Source organism: Arvicola amphibius, chromosome X (genome assembly GCF_903992535.2).
Source record: "Arvicola amphibius chromosome X, mArvAmp1.2, whole genome shotgun sequence".
NCBI classification, from domain to species: Eukaryota; Metazoa; Chordata; class Mammalia; order Rodentia; family Cricetidae; genus Arvicola; species Arvicola amphibius.
This window is the reverse complement of record NC_052065.1, coordinates 21016165-21036399: the sequence shown is the minus strand read 5'-3', so window position 1 is coordinate 21036399 and position 20235 is coordinate 21016165. Positions and strand designations below refer to the sequence as shown.

The window sequence follows — 20235 nt, the reverse complement described above, 5'->3', positions numbered from 1 at the left end:
TTATTGCATTTTTATTATTTAAAACAATTTTTAAATTTAAATATATTTTGATCATATTTTTCCCTCCTTCAGGTGATCTCCCTTCCCTATCCACCCAACTTTAAGTTCTTTCTCACAAAACAAACAAAATCCAACCCAACAACAAAAATCTCCAAACCAAGAAAAACAAAACTACAGCCCCTCAAAAACAAAACAAAATAATCAACCAAAATGTTGCCACATAAAAGCACACACACAACTGTTCAGGCCATTATATGTTGGTCAATTATTCCTGAACACGAGGCCTGTCCTGGAGTGGTTGACATACCCACCGTCATTTCTATTGGATAAAACTGATTTTGCCTCTCCCAGCAGGTACAAGTGACAGTTAGCTAAGTTTTCATTGATTCTTTAATTCATTGGTTCATTGATTCATTCTCTTTTCTGAAATATAACAAAATACAGTAAGATCAAACAAAAAGACAAACACCTAATAGTGCCACTCCCTTTGGGGGGCATTTTCTTTCAAAATAACCACAGTATTATTTCAATTTTCTTGTATCTGTTGAGACTTTCTTTGTGCCCACATATGTGGTCAATTTTGGAGAAAGTTCTATGAAGTGCTAAGAAGAAGGTTCTTTTTGTTTGGGTGAAATGTTCTGCAAATATCTGTTAGGTCCAGCATTTCTCTGGTTAGTTTTTGTCGGGATGACCTGTTTTGGTGAGAGTAGGGTACTGAAGTCTCCCACTATCACTGTGTGAGGGTCAATGTGTGATTGAACCTGTAGTAGCGTTCCTTTTACAAACGTAGGGATACTTGTTTCGGGAGCATAGATGTTAAAAATTGTGATATCCTCTGACTTAAGGCCAACTTCCTAAAATGGAATCCACACCTCCCAGTGCTTGGGTCACCAAGAGCTAGAGACTAGATAGCCCAGGGATTCAGGGTAAAACCAAATACCACTAAAGGAACAGAGCAATAGCATAATGACATTCTGCTGTACTCATGGATCAGTACCTTACTCAGCAGGCATCATCAGAGAAGCTTCTTCATGCAGCAGATAGGAGCAGATGCAGACACGGTGAGTGGGCGGGGGGAGATAGACACACACTTTGGAACACTCAGCTCTAACTAGGATGTCTCCATCAAATCCCTCCCTTCAGAATTCAGGGATCCCCAGGGAAGAGGAGGCAGAAAGAGTATAAGAGCCAGAGGGGATGGAGAGAACACGGTCCTCTGAATCAACTGAGCAAGGTTCATATGAACTCACAGAGACTGAAGCAGCAAGCACAGGGCCTTCACGGGTCTGCACCAGGCCCTCTGCTTATAAACTATAGCTTTCAGTTTAGTGTTTGTATTAGACACCTAAATGTATGAGCTCATGGGTCTCTGATGCTTTTGCCTTCTCTTGGACTTTTTCCGTTCTGTTTGTTTGCCTTGTCCAATTTCAATGTGGTGGTTTCTGTTTTATCTGATTATATTTTATTTTGCTACATTTCGTTGTTATCTCTTAGAAGTCTATTCTTTTTTAATGAGAGACAGAAAGGGGGTGGATCTAGACGGTGGGAGGTAGGGAGTAGGGAGGAACTGGAAGAAGAGGGAGGAGAAACTGCAATCAGGATATATTGTATGAGAAAAGAATTTGTTTTCAATAAAGGTGAAAACCAAAAAAGAATTGAAATGTGCTCTTGATTTTTCCTTTGATGAGTATGTAGTGTAGTTTCCCTAACTCTTCTGATTAGTTTTGTTTTGAAGTCTGTTTTGTCAGATATCACAATAGCAACACCATCTTGGTTTTTTTTTTTTTTTTTTTGGTCCATTTGCTTGGAGTTCCTAAAATTTTCATTTTCCGGAATTCCCTCATTTTGGGTTTCCATTATTGACTCTACTTCCACCTTCAGTCTTAAATGTGTTTATTCATTTTTCTGCCACTGCTTTTGTGTTTTCACAGACTTCTATAAGGGATTTACTCATTTCCTCTTTTAGGACCTTTATAATAGGTATAAAGGGTATGTAAGGTCTCTTTTTGTGCTTCAGCTATTTTGGAATACACAGGACCTGCTATGGCAGGGTTGCTGAGCTCTAGTGGAGACATATTGTCCTGGCTGCAATTGACTGTGTTTTTATGCTGGCCTTTAGGCATTCAGGATTGTGAAGATTGTGATTCTAGGTGCTAATATCTGGTCTTGTCTTTGTTGGGTGGGTATTTCATTCTCTGGTTTCTGTTGTCCTCCCTAGTTTTTAGGAAGAGAGTGGTGGCTGTGTGTTGCCTATAAAAAAATCTTCCTGTGTTCTGTCTCAGATTAGTTTTCCATATGCTTCCTGTGTCCTGATAGGTATTGGAACTTAGGGTTCCAATTAAAATGTGTTTCTGGATATGGGGACCTGAGACTTAGTAATGGAGATGGTCTGGGTATTGGTGGCACATGCCTTTAATCCTAGCACTCGGGAGGCAGAGACAGGCGGATCTCTGTGAGTTTGAGGTCAGCATGGTCTACAAGAGTTAGTTCCAGTATAGGCTCCAAAACTACAGAGAAGTCCTGTCTCAAAAAACCATAAAACCCCAAAAAAAGGAATAGGGATGGGCTGAGGGTTTGTGAAGGGAAGAAGGCACGGTGCTCCACCAGGATCTGCTTAGTCAGTCCCCTGGGAATAAGGGCACAGAGTGTGCAGAGGCTACCGCAGAAGGTCTGCTCCAGAGCTGGGGAGGAGATCAGGGCATGACACTTGGGGAAGATCTGCAATTAGCCTAGTTGCTTTCCTATTTGGAGTGGCATCTGGTTTTCAAGGGAGTTCCAGCTGACCTTGGAGTCTGGGACAAAGCAATGAGTGGGAGTAAGGAGGTTTGGAGGTGAAGATATGTGTGATGCCCTGGAGATGGGTGCAGGAGGAGAAGGGAGGCTGCCACGGGTATTCTGTGGCAGATCTGGGGATGAGACTGAAGGATTGGACTTGGAGGAGCAAAGGGAGAGGGGAAGATTTACAGTTAGCTCATGTGTTTTCCTGACCAGCGTGTGCTTCTTAGTTTTTACCATTTCTACACCTGTGTATCTGTGTTCCAGTGCCATTGTCACATTGTCTGTAAATACCAGCTCTATTTAATTCTATGTCTGTATGTGCATGCCTCATCATGGACTCCACTCCCCAGAACAACGTGCCAGTTTTCCTGTGCCTCACTGCCAGTTTACCTTGGCATGTGTATCGCAGTGTTTACTTTCCCCAATGTTCGCCAGTCTCTGTATCCTTGTGTCTCGCTGGTATCTTACAGCCCCCGACTATTCACCTCAGCATTTATTTGCTTTGGTGTTAGTACTTTGTTCTGTCTCTGAGATTAGTTTTCCATATGCTTCATTTTTCTGTGCCAGTTCTTCATGTTCTAATATCTGTGTGCTCCTTTGTGTATGTATACCAGTGTCTCTGTGTACCAGTATTTGGTACTATTGCCTCTGCATTTCTGTGTATCTGATATCTGTAATAGAGCTTATGTGTGTGTTAAATATTTATTCATGCCAGTGTGTCTGTGTGTTTTAGTGGCCATGTATGTTTTCCTTTGTCTGTATGAATCATAAAATCTGTGTGGTGAGCACTTGAGTTATGTCTACATAATTCAGTTTCCCAAGATTTCTGTATACCAAGGTTTCTGTGTCCTGGTGTCTGTAGTTTCTCTGGTATGCTGTCATCCAGTGTTTGAATGCTCTTTGTTGTCAGTAAGTCTATGAGTGTCTGTTTCCAACTCTTAGTACTTTTCTATGCCATAAATTCTATCAGTCTGTGTTTCAGTACCAACATAGCCCTATCTCTGGGTATCCCTATGACACTGCATTATTTACTTCCGACCTTATGTTTATGTGTCTTGGCTGTATTTCTAAATGCCTATGTATCCTTACCCTTGTATGTGTCTGAGGTTTAGAATGTCCCGAGCTTCTTTTCTCCTGTCTCTATGTGCCCATGTAGCTCTGTGTTTCACTACCTGCTTATCTAGTGAGTTGGCATTGAGTACATGTGTGTGTGTGTGTCCCCTTTCCTGTGTAGCTCTTAGTTTTTGTGCATTCCTGATTATCTACCAGCAATTGATTCTTTACATGTTTCTCAGTTTTTGTATATTTGTAATTCTTTATATGTCTTTGAATCTTTGTACATCCCTGGGTCTGTATATGCAGAATCTTTACATGACTTTGAGTGTGTTTGCACACAAGATAACCTCTGTATTTCACTCTCAATTTGCTCTTATTTCTGCATGACCCTAACTCTTTGCACATACTGGACACTCTGGGATCCAGCCATGTGTTCCTGCATTTTTGTGTCTCTGTCCCTGAGTTCCTTTGTTCCAGGTAGCGTCTGCATGCTAATGGCTTGCGTATGCTGTCCTCTGTGTGCCCACTATCAAAGCCCAAGTCTGTGCATCTCCAGAACTTGCTTTCTCATATCTAAATCATTGTGTTTTGCTAGTTCCCTTCTCTGTCTCTCCCGCATTTTTTTCAGTGTCTCTGCGTGACTACTTATAGGACTGAACCTATACTCTCCTAGTCCCCGATTCTTTGTTTTGGGTTCCACATGATGGTATTACTGTTTCTGGGAATTTATTTGTCTGACTATTTCTCTGCATCTGTTTCTTTCTGTCTCATTGCCCTTGGTTTTATGTCTTTGCCTCCTTATTTTGGCCTGGAGCCATGCTTTTTAAACATAACCCACTACCTTTTTGTCCTTAGGTTGAAACCGCTGCTCTTATCCCTTTACTTGTAGCCTTGGTTCGGTGCCTGCTATATGTCACTGATGAAGGTGTCCTCAAGTATATTCTGATTTAATGTCTTTGCAGCCCTACCTTTCTCATCGTCGTTTGCCTCCTGGCATATTCTGTGTCTAGTTAGCTTGCTTTCTTTCTTTCTTTCTTTCTTTCTTTCTTTCTTTCTTTCTTTCTTTCTTTCTTTCTTTCCTTCTTTCTTTCTCTCTCTCTCTCTCTCTCTCTCTCTCCCTCCCTCCCTCCCTCCCTCCCTCCCTCCCTCCCTCTTTCTTTCTTTCTTTCTTTCTTTCTTTCTTTCTTTCTTTCTTTCTTTCTTTCTTTCTTTCTCTACCTTTCCAGGCATATCGACTTCTTTTCCAAATCTACCCTATGTTTATGTGACTACATTTGTGGGTTCGCATGCCCATGTTTACTACTTCTCTTTCTCTGAGTTTCTATGCCTCTCTGTCATTTCATCACGGTGCTGGCACCCTACTTTTCCTTATGTCTGTGCTATCTGGTCTGATTTCTATCTTTTTTGGTGGTTTTCACTGTTCAGGGCTTTCCCTTCTTTGTTTCTAGATCTTGGAGTATGCGGATCTCTGCTGTTGGCTCAGCCTTCTTCTGCATGTGCTGGCGTCACTGAATCTTTGCCATGCAATGTCTGTTTCCACCCCTCGCATGTTTCTGGCTGTGTGTCTCTATGTTATCACTCCATCCCCACCTATGTCTGCGGATCAGAGGGTCAGTATACTCCCACGTTTCTACTTTTTTCATGCTTGGTTGGTTTTTTGGACTGTGATCCTGACCAGTATCTTCCTGGCTATCTTCGTACCTTTATGTGTCTGTGATCTTAATATCTCAGCTCCAGGCTGAATCTCTGTGTCTACTGGTTTGTATCTTGTTATGTCTCATTTTTCACATTCGTCATTGTGTGTTTGGCCCAAAGTCATCTTGTTTTGATCTCTTTAAAGTTACTGTGAAGGGACAGTAACTCAAGCCATGGGAACATTGAACTCCAACAAGAAAACATATGTTTCTGTCTCTGATATAGTCACTCTGGCACTCTGTCCTCTTAATGTCTTTGTGTCCATATGTTCATGGTTTTCATTTTATTGTTGCTGCTGTTGTTTGGAGACAAGTCCCTGTCTTATAGCTCAAGATGGCCTTAAACTCACTATGTAGCTCAGACTGGCCTTGAACTTGTGGCCATATTCCTGTGTCAGTCTTGCAAATGCTGAGATTCCAGGCGTATGGCCCCACACCCAGCTGTCCATGTTTCGTTGTGTTCTGAGTTCCCTGTCCTTTGTGCTGCTATGTCTCCTCTGTCACCGTGTCTCCATATTCGTGACTTTGTGGCTATTTTTCTGCATGTGACCCATGTCTTTGGCTGCATGCCTACTGCTATTTAATGGTTATTCTTGTTCATTCATTTATTCTGCAAATATTTATTTAGCACCTACCATTGCCACGAACTGTGGCTACCTGGGGGATTCAGAACAGATTCTTGTTCTCAGAGAGCTTATAGGCTTAGCCAGAATCCAGATGATTATTACACAGTATGAAAAGTGCTGAGATTGGACGGGATGTAACGCAGGTCCCAAACTCAACCTCATGGAAGGCCCAGGGAATGTCTTCTAGGAGAAGGAACAACTAAGACTTGAAAGATGAATCAAGTTTATCTAGAAAAAGGAAGAGTATCCCACACAGAAAAGGTGAATACATATAGAAGTCCAATGGCAGGGTCGATCATAGCTTATTAGGTAAATCCAAGAGCTATGAGTACACTGTAGAAATATGAGAATGTTATGAGCGGTACTGGTAACCCAGCGAGGCTTTGCTTGTAAGAAAGACAGTCTGGACCGTGAGGGAACCTCCACCTGGCAATAGATGAAGAAAATGACTGAGCCCCACATTGGAGCACTGGACTGAGCTCCCAAGGTCCTGATGAGGAGCAGAAGGAGAGAGAACATGAGAAAGAAAGTCAGGAACGTGAAGGGTGCGTTCACTCATGGAGACAGTGGGACAGAACTAATGGGAGATCACCAACTCCAGTTGGAATGGGACTGATGGATCATGCGACCAAACCCGTCTCTCTGAATGTGGCCAACAGTGGGGGCTGACTGAGAAGCAAAGGACAATGGCGCTGGGCTCTGATTCTTCTGCATGGACGGGCTCTGTGGGAGCCTTCTCAGCTTGGTCGATCACCTTCCTGGACCTGGGGGGAGTTGGGAGAACCTTGGTCTTAGCATAGAGTGGGGAACCCTGATGGCTCCTTGGCCTGGAGAGGGAGGGAAGGGAAGTATGGGTGGAGGGGAGGGGAGGGAAGGGGGAGGAGGAGGGGAGGGAAGGGGGAGGAGGGGAGGGAAGGGGGAGGAGGAGGGGAGGGAAGGGGGAGGAGGAGGGGAGGGAAGGGGGAGGAGGAGGGGAGGAGATGGAATATTTTAAATATAAAAAAATAAACCATGAAAAAAAAAAAAAGAAAGACAGTCTGGGACCTAGGAAAAGAGAAAATAAATGGGAGTGTGAGGCAGAGGTGGGATGGTGGATTCTGGGAGGAACAGATGGGGATGTGGGGGGTTGATGAGATCAAAGTCCATTGTATACATGTGTGAAATTCTCCAATAATGAATAAAAAAGAAAGTCGCTCCCAGGGCTGATGTGAATTTGGAGGGAGCACAGAGTATAAACAAGAACAATGAGGTGAGACTACTAAAGCTTTTATCTCTGTGCTTCCTGGCGGATTCGTCCCTTAGCACATGCATATACAGTCTTTATGTGCACCTCCATGTACCCAGGCCGGTGTCCTGGTTGACTCCATGCCCTGGCCACTGGATCTCCAAATTTTATATCTCCTGGCTCTAGGTATAAGAGTCATCACAGAACATAGGCAAGGTAGGGCTGGCCCAGCAGCTGTTCGACACGAGAGCGTTTCACCAGCCAGCATGAAGTCCAGTGTGGACGAAGCCTTGATGACTCTTTCAGCAGCTTCTTGCCTAGTACCACTGGCACATCTGGGCCATGGTGCTTCTGTAAATAAGATCCAGTAGGTCCTGTTACCAGCCGGATGCCTGGGTGCTGAAACTGTCCTGTGGAAGAGAAGATGCAACACCAATTAGAGCTCTGGGGAGGTCTGAAAGCAGGGAATCTAGGAGGAAAGAGGCAGGGTAGAGGCTCAGGAGGGGAGAGGCTAGACACTGAAGAAAGCCAGATGGGACGGGGTGTGGCGTGGAAGTGAAGAGTCAAGATCGCAGAGAGAAAGAGAGCAGCTGGGCTTGGAGAAGACAGGAAGATACAGGGGGAGAAAGAGGTTCAAAGAGCCTTAGGGAGGTGAAGCTATCTGTTCGACCTATCATCGCTGGCCTCGGGTGCTGCCAGGGTCTTCTGACTTCTTATAGTCTACAGTCGGCTTTCACAGAAGGCTAAATACGCAGATGGTGCTTTATAATACTAAGACCTTGCTGTGTCTTTCTCTGTTTAGAACCTTTCACGGCTCCCCCACCATGGTTTTGAGATAAAATCCTATTCCTCAGGCTGACATTCAGCGGGATCATGCCAGCACTAGCTCCTCCAAGTCTCTGTCCCTTGTCCCCACACTTCTCCTCAGCCTTCCCAATGCAATGCCCTCCCTCTTTTGAGAGCCTTTTCTTGAACTCTGAGGCTGGGGAAATTTTCCTACTTTGGGTCACTGAAGGTTCCTGGGCAGCTCCCTTCACACCCACCCCTCCTCGTGATCCCTGTTCTATGGCCAACTCTTTTCTTTTCCTGTATCAGCCAGCGGCTTCCTAAAGGCAGAGCCTGGCTTTCATTTCTCTGCACAGTTGGGAACCCACTAGACCGTCATCCTAAAAAAGGTTTCTTGACTGAAGAAAAGACTCAGAAGTTAAGAGCACTTGCTGCTCCTGTAGAAGTCCTGAGTTTGGTTGCCAGCACCCACATGGGCTCACAAACTACTTTAACTCTCGTTCCAGGGAATCTGAGGCCCTCTATTGGCCTCTGGGGCTATCCAGCACACACACACACACACACACACACACACACACACACACACACACACATGCAAAACATCAACATACACACAAATAAAAAGAAATAAAGGAAGGAAGGAAGGAAGGAAAGAAGGAAAGAAGGAAAGAAAAGAAAGAAAAAGGAAAAAAAGAGGTTCCTATTAGGACTGGTATATTGTGGTTCCTCTCAACCTCAGCAGTACTTACCTATCAGGCCACGGGCTGAGGGGCTGAGGCCTGAGCCATTGGCCACATAAAACCCCAAATGGGGTAGCTGTAGTATGCTGGGGTGTCTGTAGTGGTGACGAAGGATGAGGAAGTTGAGGTGGAGCCCAAGTTGGAGGGTGAGATGGGTTGCAGAAGCCACACGGAGCTTCAGCTGGGGCTTCTTCACCAGGACAGGCTTGTTCCAGGGTAAGATCAAGGTGCCCTCACCTTGCACAGATATGGAACTGCGGTTTACTGTAATAGTGTAGGCCCGGGGTTTATCTGAAGTGATTGTGATGATCTGGAAGTATGTACGGGCCTGGTCCTCGTGGCCTGGTCTTGGCGGTGCTCCAAGCAACTTGCCACTCACATGCAACCCTGTTAAGGGGAAAATGCAGGCACAGAGCACAGGCTGTCACCCTAGCATGCACATGGTGAACCACTGCACAGGCAGGGCTGAGGTCTCAGGTCCCAGGGTTTAGACGACATAATTCAGATTTGTGGCTACAATGCTATCTTTCCTGTGGGAATGCTTCCACTATGGTCCACCCTGAGCTGTGGGTAAGAGGAGCATGTACACATGCTCACCCTTATGTGGTTATTCGCATGCTCGCCTATTGCTCTATAAATCTGTGGTTATATTCCAATGAGGATCTCTGGGAATATCAGTACATGGACATGTTTGAAGAAGATGGCATGTTACAATGTGTATCTTTGCTTGTACCATTATATGTACCTCTGGATGTGTTGGTGTTCTATGTCTTGGCTGTTTGTAAGATACGCTAATAAGTATAAAGTGTCAGTATGCACGCATCTGGATGTATATCACTGTGCGCCAGGTGACTGTTTCTGTGCACTAGTCTATTTCATGTGTCTGATGTGGCAGAGAATATGTGCTGCTTCTGGCATTTGATTCCCGGGAATTGGGCTCAATCTGGAAGCATCAGGACTTCTAAGTCAGAATGTGTTGATGTGTATGGGTTACTATGTGATACATATTTACATATTTATGGGTATGCAGAATGTCAAAATAATTTACCATATGCCCTGGTATGTATCTCTGACTCTCTTAGTGATTTTTACGAATGTGCTTGTTTTCTTTTGGGGAGGGGTACTTTTTAAAATTTATTTATTTATTTAATTTTTGATTTATGTATTTTTGAGACAGCATCTCACCATGTAGCTCTGGTTGTCCTGGTACTCACTATGTGGCTCAGGCTGGCCTTGAACTCACAGAGAATCCTTCTGCCTGTGCCTCCTGAGAACTGGGATTTAAGGTGTGCACCACTACACCTAGCTTTAGATTTATTTATGTATTATTTATGCGTGTGAATGCTTTGCCAGCATGTATGTATGTGTACCATGTGCATGCCTGGTGCCTGTGGATGTCAGAAGAGGGTGTTAGATCTCCTGGAACTGGAGTAGCGGATATTTGTGAGTCATATATTTGTTTTCATATGTATGCTTGCATATTACAAGGTATTATATATAATTATTTTATGTTATAAAACATAAGGTATATAAATATGGAGAGCACACAATACTTATGCATATATGTATTATAAACATTACATTATCTAGAACAATATTATATGTATGTACATACTCTAGACCTCTTGAACTGTAAGCTAATAAAACTCTCTTTATGAAGTAATACCCCAGTATATAAATTATGCCATTATTTTATATACTTTACTATAAGATATATATAATAAATGCTAAATATCTAGGGTTACTAACAAGAGAACACTCAGTTGTGGTTGTTTGAGAATGGAGTCCTTGGCGCTCTCACCTGCCTTAGGGTCCTCTATGAGTTGAAGTAGGTCCCCTGGGCGCCCATCCAGTGTGAAGCAGATCTTCTCTCCTGAGTGAGGAATGCGGACCACGAAGTGGGGATCCCCATCCACTGAAAGGCAGGAGAAGAAACTCTGAAGTTCTGAGTTTTGAAGGAATGGGAGAAAGGAGAAGGCAAGGAGAAGAGGAGAACGGAAGGATGTCTATTTCCCAAGACAGAGGTACTGGAGTGGGGAGAAGAAGAGGGGGAAGAAGGGAAAGGGAGGGAGCGGGAGGGGCAGAGAGGGAGAAGAAGAGGAAGAGGGGGAGAGAGAGAAGGAAAGAGAGAGGGAGAAAGAGCCCAGTGTCAGTACCAGTGTACAAAGTGGTGGGGGGATGTGAGTGGATTACCAAAAGACCAGAAGGTGAAGATGCCTGGCAATGCGCCTGCAAAGGATAGAGGACATACACTGATAAGCAATTGGTCTAACACATTCCTAACAACCCTGGGACCCTCCGGCTTCTGAGTCCTAGGTAAGGGCAAATTCCTGAGCTCAGTATTTCAACTTTTTCTGGAATTTATTTCCTCAATATTTTCTTTATGCTTTATTCTATACTAGTCAAATTGACTTATTTTATTGTTTTTTCTTTAAGTCAGGGTCTCACTGTATAGCCCAGGCTGGACTTGAACTCTTGATCCTCCTTCCCTCAGCCTCTAGAGTTCTGGGATCACACATGACTGTCACACTCGACCCTGAACTGACAGTTGTTATGACCTTTTTCATTTTTTTTTTTGCTGCTTCCTGTTTTTCTTGCCATTTGGAATTTTTTTTCTTTTGCCAATCAAAGTCAATTTCTAGTTATCCTTCAAGGTCAGACTAATTGAGGGATTAATTGATTATTAGCCAATGATTGTTCTAAATGCAGCCTCTTTGGGCTGTCTTGCTCTGTCTTGCTGAGTGATGACTTGCACTGCTTTGAGATTCTGTAGAGTTCCTACCATCAAGGATATTCTCAGGAGATGCAGCCACTCAACTTTGGACCTCTCAGAATCCAGAATTGTGAGATGAATGAATGTCTCTTCTTTAGAAATTACCCATGCTGTAGCATTCTGTTACAGCAGGAGAACATGGGTGAAGGGAATGGGGGTTGTTTTATTTTTTATTGGAAACACTTTTTTCATGTAATATGCTATGATCATGTTTCCCTCTCCCCCAATTCCTCCCAGATCCACCTCACTTCCCTACATATCCAATTTTATGTTTTTTCTCTTTCAAAACAAACAAAAACAAAAAGAAACAGAAAAATACAAAATGAAAATTAAAAAACAATCAAAAGACCAATAAGATACAAAACTGTCCAAACAAAGCAATATGAAACAAAAGTCTACAAAAACACCATTGAATTCATTCTGTTGGCTAACATGGGCATAGGACCTGCCCTGATGTGTGTGGCTGATAAACTTAATAAGACTCCATTGGAGAAAACTAATTCTGCAATGTGTTGCTTTAAACTGCTCAATCTATAATTTGTTATACGGTGATGGAAAGGAATATATTGCCCCTCCTCTGGGCTCCCATACTGTCAATGAGAGCTTCGAATGATACTGACTAGACATGGGGGCTTAGAGGAGTCTTTGCCAGAGGAGCCCCTGGTTTACCTTTTGCTAGCTCCATGGAACTTTCCTTAGAGTCCATATCACGTTCGGCTCCTTCCGGGATTCTCTCAGAATTGCCTTCCCAGTGTGGACTTCCTGCCAAACACAGAGAAATAAAAGGAATCCTTCCCACGCCTGGGTCGAAGAGAAGACAGGGTCTCACTGTGCAGTCCAGGCTTGCTTCCAGCTACTGATCCTAATGCTACAGTCTCCCGAGTGCCAGGATTCTATGTGACCTCCATGTCTGGTCCCTTCTTCCTTCTGACTGGGAGAGTCCTCACTGGCTACCCAAACTAACCTGCTCACGTCTATACTTGCCACAGCCCCTCACAAGCTCAGAGACACTCAAATTCCTTTCTCCTAACACCTATATTCTCATTTGTGTGCGTTCACTCACTTATTCTTCCAGGCACTGCTTAGATAGGAATCAGGCTATGATGGTGACAAAGACATGTGTTTTCTCACCTAGTGGAATATCAGAGTCAAGATTATCAATGTTGGTGGATGCTATACAAAAAAAAGGGCTTTACTCCCTTGGACTGATCAAGGAAGGGAAGGCCTAAAGTGGCCTGTGGAGGAAGGTAGGTAAGAAAGCTGGTCTGAGATCCAAGGCACCAGCTGGAGTTTTAGGGGCACGAGAAGGATGGAAACTATAGGAAAGGGCGGGCCAGGTGAAACAAGAGAAGCAGTAGAAAGAAAGACGTCCCTGGGTGATGATTGCGGAGGGCCAGTGTGGGGAGTAGGGAAGAAACTAGGGGTCTAGAGTTGAGGATAAATGGGGGAATGGGAGAAGATGAAGTCAGTGTGGTGTGGGCATACAGAGCACAGCATTGCAAGGCCTTGCAGACCATACAGAAGACTTTGAACTCTATTCTAGGCATGGTGGAAAATCCTTGAGAAGCATTATGTAGGAAAGGAACATGAATTGATTTTGGTTCTTTGAAAAAAATGCCTTAGACTGCAAGAGGGCATGAGGACCTGGTAAGCAGGCAAGAAGAGCTGTTTTAGATGGGATGGCAGTTTGTCTGATTCGTGATTGTGGTGGTTGGGATCGCGAGAAGTCCATAAATTTGGAAAATAGATTAGAGGTAACATCACTAAGATGGAAAGGCAGGTGGGATATTGGGGAAGAGAGGGCATGGTAATGTCAAAGATGTTACCCAAATTTGTGATCCTGTGAATTATTGCTACCCCTAACCCTTTCGAATCCTCTGCTATAATGTAATTCAAGAAATTCTTCTAAAAATTAAAAATAACATAAATAATGGAGTGGTGAGACACATTTTTTGGGTACCAGAATGTATGGGTTCTAGTCTCTAACTAGCTGTGTGAAATTAAACAAGTTGCTTTACCTTTCTGTGTATAAAATACATATATCAATAGTTTCTCATGGAGAATGAAATGCTAGATTAGAAACATGCTATGAAGAGAAGTACCTGCACATAGGGAGAGCTAGAAATTAATGTTTCAAGTCTTCGGGAAATGTAATGGTAAGTGCCATTATTTTCTGTAAAATGTATATCCCTTTTTATTAAGGGGACTGTTCACAGAGCCCAGAACAACCAAGCAAACCTGCCTTACCCAGTGATGTTTCAATTTCTACCACCACATTCCTCCCCTGCTTGGGAGTCAGCCACCATTCTTTCTTTTTTTTTTTTTCAACAAGACAAATGTCAACTCTGGTTTAGCCCGTTTGCTTCTGTTTAGCCTCTCCAGCCTTATCTGCCAAGGCCTCCGATTCTCTGCCTATGTACTGAGGTCTAGAAATGTTAACTAGTCCAAAGTTCCAAAGCAACCGAGGAAGTTTCTGGAGCATTACTCGGGACATACCTCCTCCACGCTCTGCTCTCTCCATCCACACCTCCCCTGCTCCACCTTGGCCTTTTGCCAGCAGCACTCAGCACTCACCGTCTTTGTCAGGAGTGAGGAAGCTATAGAAGACTGGTGGGTTCAAGGACTCCACGAACTTGGACTCTACCACCGACTCTGGCAGCAGCTGGAGCTTCTCCGGGAGAAGATGAAGACTGATAGCCTCAGGGAGAGTGCTGGAAGGCAGCAAGATCGGGAGGTTTCAGGGAGATGCCTCCTAGATTAGGACCAGAGCTGTGGTTTAGGGCCATTAGTAGAATCCCTGGCAGGGATGGTCCCAGAACTTGCCTTGTGCTCTTGGGTCCCAGCAGCGAGTCTTGCTGATGCCAGAGTCTTGCAGCAGGAAGCAGAGAGGTCAGAGTAGGGGTAAAGGGAGAAGGGAGAGGTTCCCCAGGAAGAGACATGGCCACAGTACTGCTGGGACTTGTGGAAGTTGAGAGTGTGCTTGAGAATGTGCCGAGGCTTTGAGGAACTACTGCCCTGGGCCTGGCGGGTAGTGGAATTTGGGTGTTATGGGGAGGTGGGGTTCTGGACTTGGAAAGTAGTAAGCTAGTAGAGGTTTGGTGAGATGAGATATTAGGTTTAAGAGATGAAGGGATTTTAGGAGACTTGGGCAAGATGATCCCAGATCTAGGGTGTGATAAATTTGGGGGAGTCTTGGGAGCAAGACCTTTGGAGCTGAGGTATAATGGGTGTTTGGCTATCTGAAATGTGGAGACAGACTTGGGCTGTGGCAGGCTTTGGGGTGACTGTGCTATGGGTTCCCCAGGTTGAGGGTATGATGGGGCATCAGGTGTAGGCTGAGTATCTGATGAAGCCGGAAATTCAGAAGGAGTAAACGGATTAAAATGCCTCATAGTGTCACCTTTGGGCTGGGTGGGGCTGACAGGATTCAGAGGTAGGACATGTGTCCTAGAATTAACAAGTGATGTCACACCAGGATTCTGATGTGATGGAGTGCTGGGCTTCAGAGGTAATGGGGCATTAGAACTTGAAGGCATAGGGGCAATAGGTTTCATCTTCAAAGTTGGCAGTGCCAAGGTACTGGAATCTTGGGTTGGAATTTGGGGCTTTGGTTGTACTGATGTTGGCAGGCCATTAGAGGACTGGCTCAGTGCCCCCAGCTCCTTGGAACTGGGAACCTTCCTTTTAGGGGCAGTAACAGTTGAGGTGGGCTTCATGGGCCTTGATTTGGGAGAGACCTTGAGGACCGAGGCTGGTTGAGTTGTGCCTGATCCCAGGCCAAGGCTTTTGCTGGGTGAGGGTGTGACTCTGCTTGCCTCAGCTGTCGTGCATGGCTGGCTCCTGGATCCCTCACTGGTCTTCTCGAGGTGTACCACAACCAGTGAGGTCAGAGGTGAGACAAAGTTATATTCAAGGGATAGGTTGAGGGCTTTGGCAGCCAGCAGTCGGCGTGTGGTAGGGTCCCGGGCTTGGAAGCGTGCCTCCAGCAGCTCCCCAATAGTAATATAGGCCCACAGGCGACGGATAAAGTGAGCCACATTGAGGGCAGGTTGCCCCGGGCAACCAAAGGCCTTCTGGCTGCTGTTGGTGGCTTCTTCACTATGGCGGGCCACAAGAAGTTGACCATTGGGGCCACGGGCTGCTAGGTGGACGCCCAGTTCCTGCTCATCTTGTTGCACCTTGCCAGCCACCACCAGCTCTGAACCACAAAAATAGTTAGGGAAATGGGCCCTAGGGGAGGTCCCAACCAAACCACCCAGATAGTCCAGGCGCACATCTGCCAGTAGAGGCTTGGAAATCTCCTCATAGAGACCCTCTAGCTGCAGAGCTGCGTCGGCGTCCTCGGGTATGCGTCTTGCTTCTCCCCGGTTCTCCAGGGACAACCGGCGCAGTAGTGAGAAATCAGCATCATCCCCAAAGGCCAAGCTGAAAAGAGATACCCTGTGGCCCAATGCCTGACGGATGTTGGAAAGGATCGCACTGGGAGTTGTCACGCCGGCTGTGGGCTCCCCGTCTGTCAGGAACATGATAAGAGGAATCTGCCCCACACCACGGCCCTTTCCAGGCTCCTGGTTGCTATGGTTCAGCACTGAAGCAGCTGCCAGCAGAGCTGCGTTGATGTCGGTCCCTAATTGGGGAGCAGACTGTGAGATCACTTTCTCAGGCCATTTCTTACCCCCACTGCCAGACACACTGGTACTGCATGCACCATGCTCCCAGGCTCATCCTCCCCACTTGATCTTTTCTCACACGGCTCCTGATGCCTATCGCTCCGAACTCCATCACTCTCACCCTGGCTCATGTGACTTGATAGTGGAGCCCGTATGTGCTTGTCCTTATTGCTCCCTATCTCAGACCATTCTTTGATTATTCCCCAGGGTGTGTGTCTATGTGGGGGGACAGGATCATTTCATTTTCTAGTCAGATGACAACCACCCAAAGAGAGCACCACCACCTTCTTGATACAGGGGAAGAGATGGCTTAGATGACAGAGGCAGTAGATCTGGGAGAATGGAGTAATTATTTGAGAACAAAAGTCACAACTGGAGCAAAAGCTTGGAAATAAAGCCCACAATGCTGATTTTAAAAGTCTTAGCAATTTTCCTGTTTGTTTTAAGGAAGAGGACACTGAGGTCCAAAGAGAAAGAGGCTAAGATACAGGGGAAATCAACCATGTTCCTTCCATCAGGAGAGGGAGATAGGCGGGAAACCAAAAGGAGGAAAAGCTATAGTTTTTATGCAAAACGTGAAAGTGATATTTCTGGCAGCATGAGAAATGAGAAGCATGGGGAATGAAGAGAAGGGCTCAAAAATTTCTTCTGTCACCACAGCCTGTCCATTTGGGGAGGCGGGTAAAACACTTACAGCCATCTGCTTCCATGCGACTCAGGTAGTTCCTTGCACTATGAATGTTTTCGGCAGTGGCCTGGATTGAGCCTTCAGCTTTCCAGATGTTAACTTTGTCAGAAAAGGAAATGATGTTAAAGTAGTCGCTGGCTTGCATGTCACTGAGGATCGTGTTCATGGCCTTTTTAGTCTGTGGGATAAGGATGAAGGAGATGAGAGAAAACTTGAGAACCACAAATTTGAAAGGCTCTGTTCACGTGACACTTAGCGCTCTCTGGGTGCTTCACGGTTTTAACCCGATTTGACCTCTCCTTTTGTGAGTTGAGGATATTAGGTCAAAATGTTTGCAAGGCTTTATGGTAGGCTTCAAAGTTCACTCTCCAATAGAGAAAAAAATCAGTTCTTAACTTGTAAGAGTCATATTTCAAGTGTTCAATGACCACATGTGGCCAGTGGTTATTGTTTTAGACAGTACAGAGTTTGAGATTATCATCAAGCAAGTTCCAATGGAGACATGCATGGTGGTGCATGACGGTAAACAGCATTCGGAAGGCTGAAGTTGAGGGATTACAAGTTCCAACGTAGCCTGTGATATAAAGACTGTTTCAGAAAGCAAAGCAAAACGAATGAACAGAAGAAAGGTCTACTGGACAGCTTCCCTCTCAAAGTTCCCAGGTCTGTTCTTCCCAGAGCTCTACAGTCTCTGTAGTCAATGGATTCTGAGGCTGTGCTCTTGGGCTGAATGAGTTAACCCTTTCAAGTAGGAGGACCTTATGATTATGGAGCCATGCATCTGGCTGCTGGGCTTTGGGTTGCTTTACTTCTGTTCAGATCTGCTTCTGATCTTCAACGCCTCTGTCTCCTCCATGCCTACATTCTCATCAGACCCTGGAGAGCCCACATTCTATTTCAACAGCATAACTCTGCCTGGTGCCCTTTAGATAGCACGTCATTTCTCTTTATGTATCCATATCTTCAATGATCTTCCACTTACCCTTTCTCAGGGAAGCATTTTCTTGAGCGATCTGCCTTCATCTTTCTCACCCAGAGAGTCTCTACTCTAGACTGTTCACCAAGACTCTGACATGGAAATATTTGTACTCTCCAGTCTCATATCCAATACTCTGCAAACAGGCCATGTAATGCTGCTTCTTCCTCTGTCTTTTCCCCATGACAACACTTAACAGAGAGCTAGGCATATAGGAGGTTCCATAGAAAGTAGATTCTAGTATTATGCACCACTAATAGGACACTTCCTATGTTCCAGACATTGCTGAATATTTTAGCTCTATCAGTTCATTTAAGTTTTACAGAAGGATAGTGAAGAAGGCACTAATATTATTCCTATTTCCAGGTAATGGCACTGAGGCTCACAAAGACATAAGTAGTTAGTAGCTCAGAGTCAAACAATTAGTAGTTTATGGATTAGAGACATAAAACAAACATTGAAGGGGTAGAGGGCCGGAAATACAGCTCAGTTAATATTGTGCTTCTTAGCAGGCATGAAACCCTATATCCTATTGCAGCAGCACATAAACTGGGCATGCGCGCCTTTAATTCCAGCACTAGAAAATGTAGAGGCCAGAGGATGAAATTTGAAGGTCATCCTTAGCTACATAAGGAGATTGAGGGCAACATGGGCTAGTACAAGAAACCCAATTCAGAAAAAGAGCAGCAGGTGTTAAAAAAGGAAAAATAACAGTCATTGGAAGCTATCAAAAGGGGAGAGAGTTATAGATTTCAGAGGCTGCAGGGAAAATCCTTGTTACCTGCTGCAACTTAGTTCCAAACATGGAGCCGCTGACATCTATAACAAATACCACATTCTTCTCCACTGGCGGGAGGCCTCTGGGGGCAAAGTAGTGAATAAAATAGCCACCATAGATCTGGACAAAAAGAAAGGAGCCAAGAAGAAGGGTGAAAGCTAGGCCGAATCAGGCCCCCTCACCCTCCTGCATAACATCCTGCTCTCTCCTTCCCAGGCCAGCTCCCTCTCCCTGGTTGTCAGTTGGCTCAACCTTTGTCTGCACACTAGAACTGAGCCTCTGCTCTTGAGCCCTTCATCCCAGGCCTTGTCCAGAGCAGCAGAGGGGAGAAGACAAGCTTGGGGCCCAGGCCTATGAGGGTCAGCATCTCTGTACTATGTGAGTTCCTGTCCCTGAGACAGCCGGACTTGCAGAGGCTTGAGAGTCCCCGGGGACATTTGTCTGGGCTCCAGGAATGGAAAGTATTGTTTTAACCTCCCTCAACACAGTGAGCCGGGGGCCCAGCTCATTGCTGCCAAGGGCTGGGAGCTTGCAGGGCCTCCTTCTCCTCCTAAACACTCCTTTCTGCTGTTGCTGGGCAGAGCAGGGAGGGAGGAGGAAGCAGAGGCCAGCAGAGCTGTCTGTGCAGAGGGGATTGGTTAGCACCAGGTACAGATGCCTTGGGCTGTCCTGATGTGATTGGCTGCCTGGCCCCTGCCCCCACACTCCATCTTTCCCTCTGCAGAGCCTGAGGGCTGGGTCAGTGGAGGGGAAGGGAAGGAGATGGGCCTGGAGGCCCCTCAGGACCAGTGTCCTCTCCAGCCAGGGAGGCCTAGGCTGCCTAGGGGGTCGGGTCTGAGCTATTCCGGAGCCTACAGCTCTAGGCCTAAGGCTTGAGGCCTCCCAGGGAAAGCAGGATTTGCTCCTGTCTTCCTTCAGTCAGCCTGAGAGCTCCCTTCTTTTCCAGAGGACAGGGGAATGGGAAGAGGAAATTCTTTGCCCTTCCATCCCTGCCTCTGAATTAATTCACAGGCAAATGGAGGCCTGTTTCCCACAGTCCCGGCTCCCTGTCCCATTTCCCCCAAAATTCTGTCACTCACCACCCTGTCGCTGTCAAGCTCTGGGCAGAATCCTTGGGGGCTCCTATGTACCTGGCATACATGGGGGATGCTTGTGTGCCCACCATGCTGGCCTGCCTTCTAACCAGATCTCCTGTAGCTAGCTTGTAGCCTGGGTGCAACAAACTGCCCAGCAACTCCCACAGCCCTTTTAGTAAAGCAGGCCATGCTCCCAGGCCCTGAGAAGTCTGAAGGACACCGTGTCATAAGCACGTGCACAGCCCACCTGGACCGTGGGAGGTCACATGCCTACTGATAAGGGCCATGCCTTCTTGCCATGGACCCTGCATGAGGCCAACCATCTCATTTCTGTGTCAGCTGCTCTCCGGGCATGCAGCTCACTAGGTC

At 45.7% G+C, this 20235-nt stretch overlaps 1 protein-coding gene across 1 annotated transcript in view; it reads right to left on the bottom strand.

Annotated features, from left to right (window-relative positions):
- Positions 1-7577: 7577 nt before the first annotated feature.
- Positions 7578-20235, bottom strand: part of Itih6 (inter-alpha-trypsin inhibitor heavy chain family member 6) — a 30953-nt gene continuing 18295 nt past the window's right edge. Inside the window, 9 exon segments of the mRNA XM_038317536.1 lie at positions 7578-7789; positions 8915-9292; positions 10707-10820; positions 11099-11134; positions 12348-12440; positions 14253-14430; positions 14432-16305; positions 17043-17214; positions 18794-18910. Of these exon segments, the coding sequence (XP_038173464.1) occupies positions 7578-7789; positions 8915-9292; positions 10707-10820; positions 11099-11134; positions 12348-12440; positions 14253-14430; positions 14432-16305; positions 17043-17214; positions 18794-18910 (3174 nt within the window).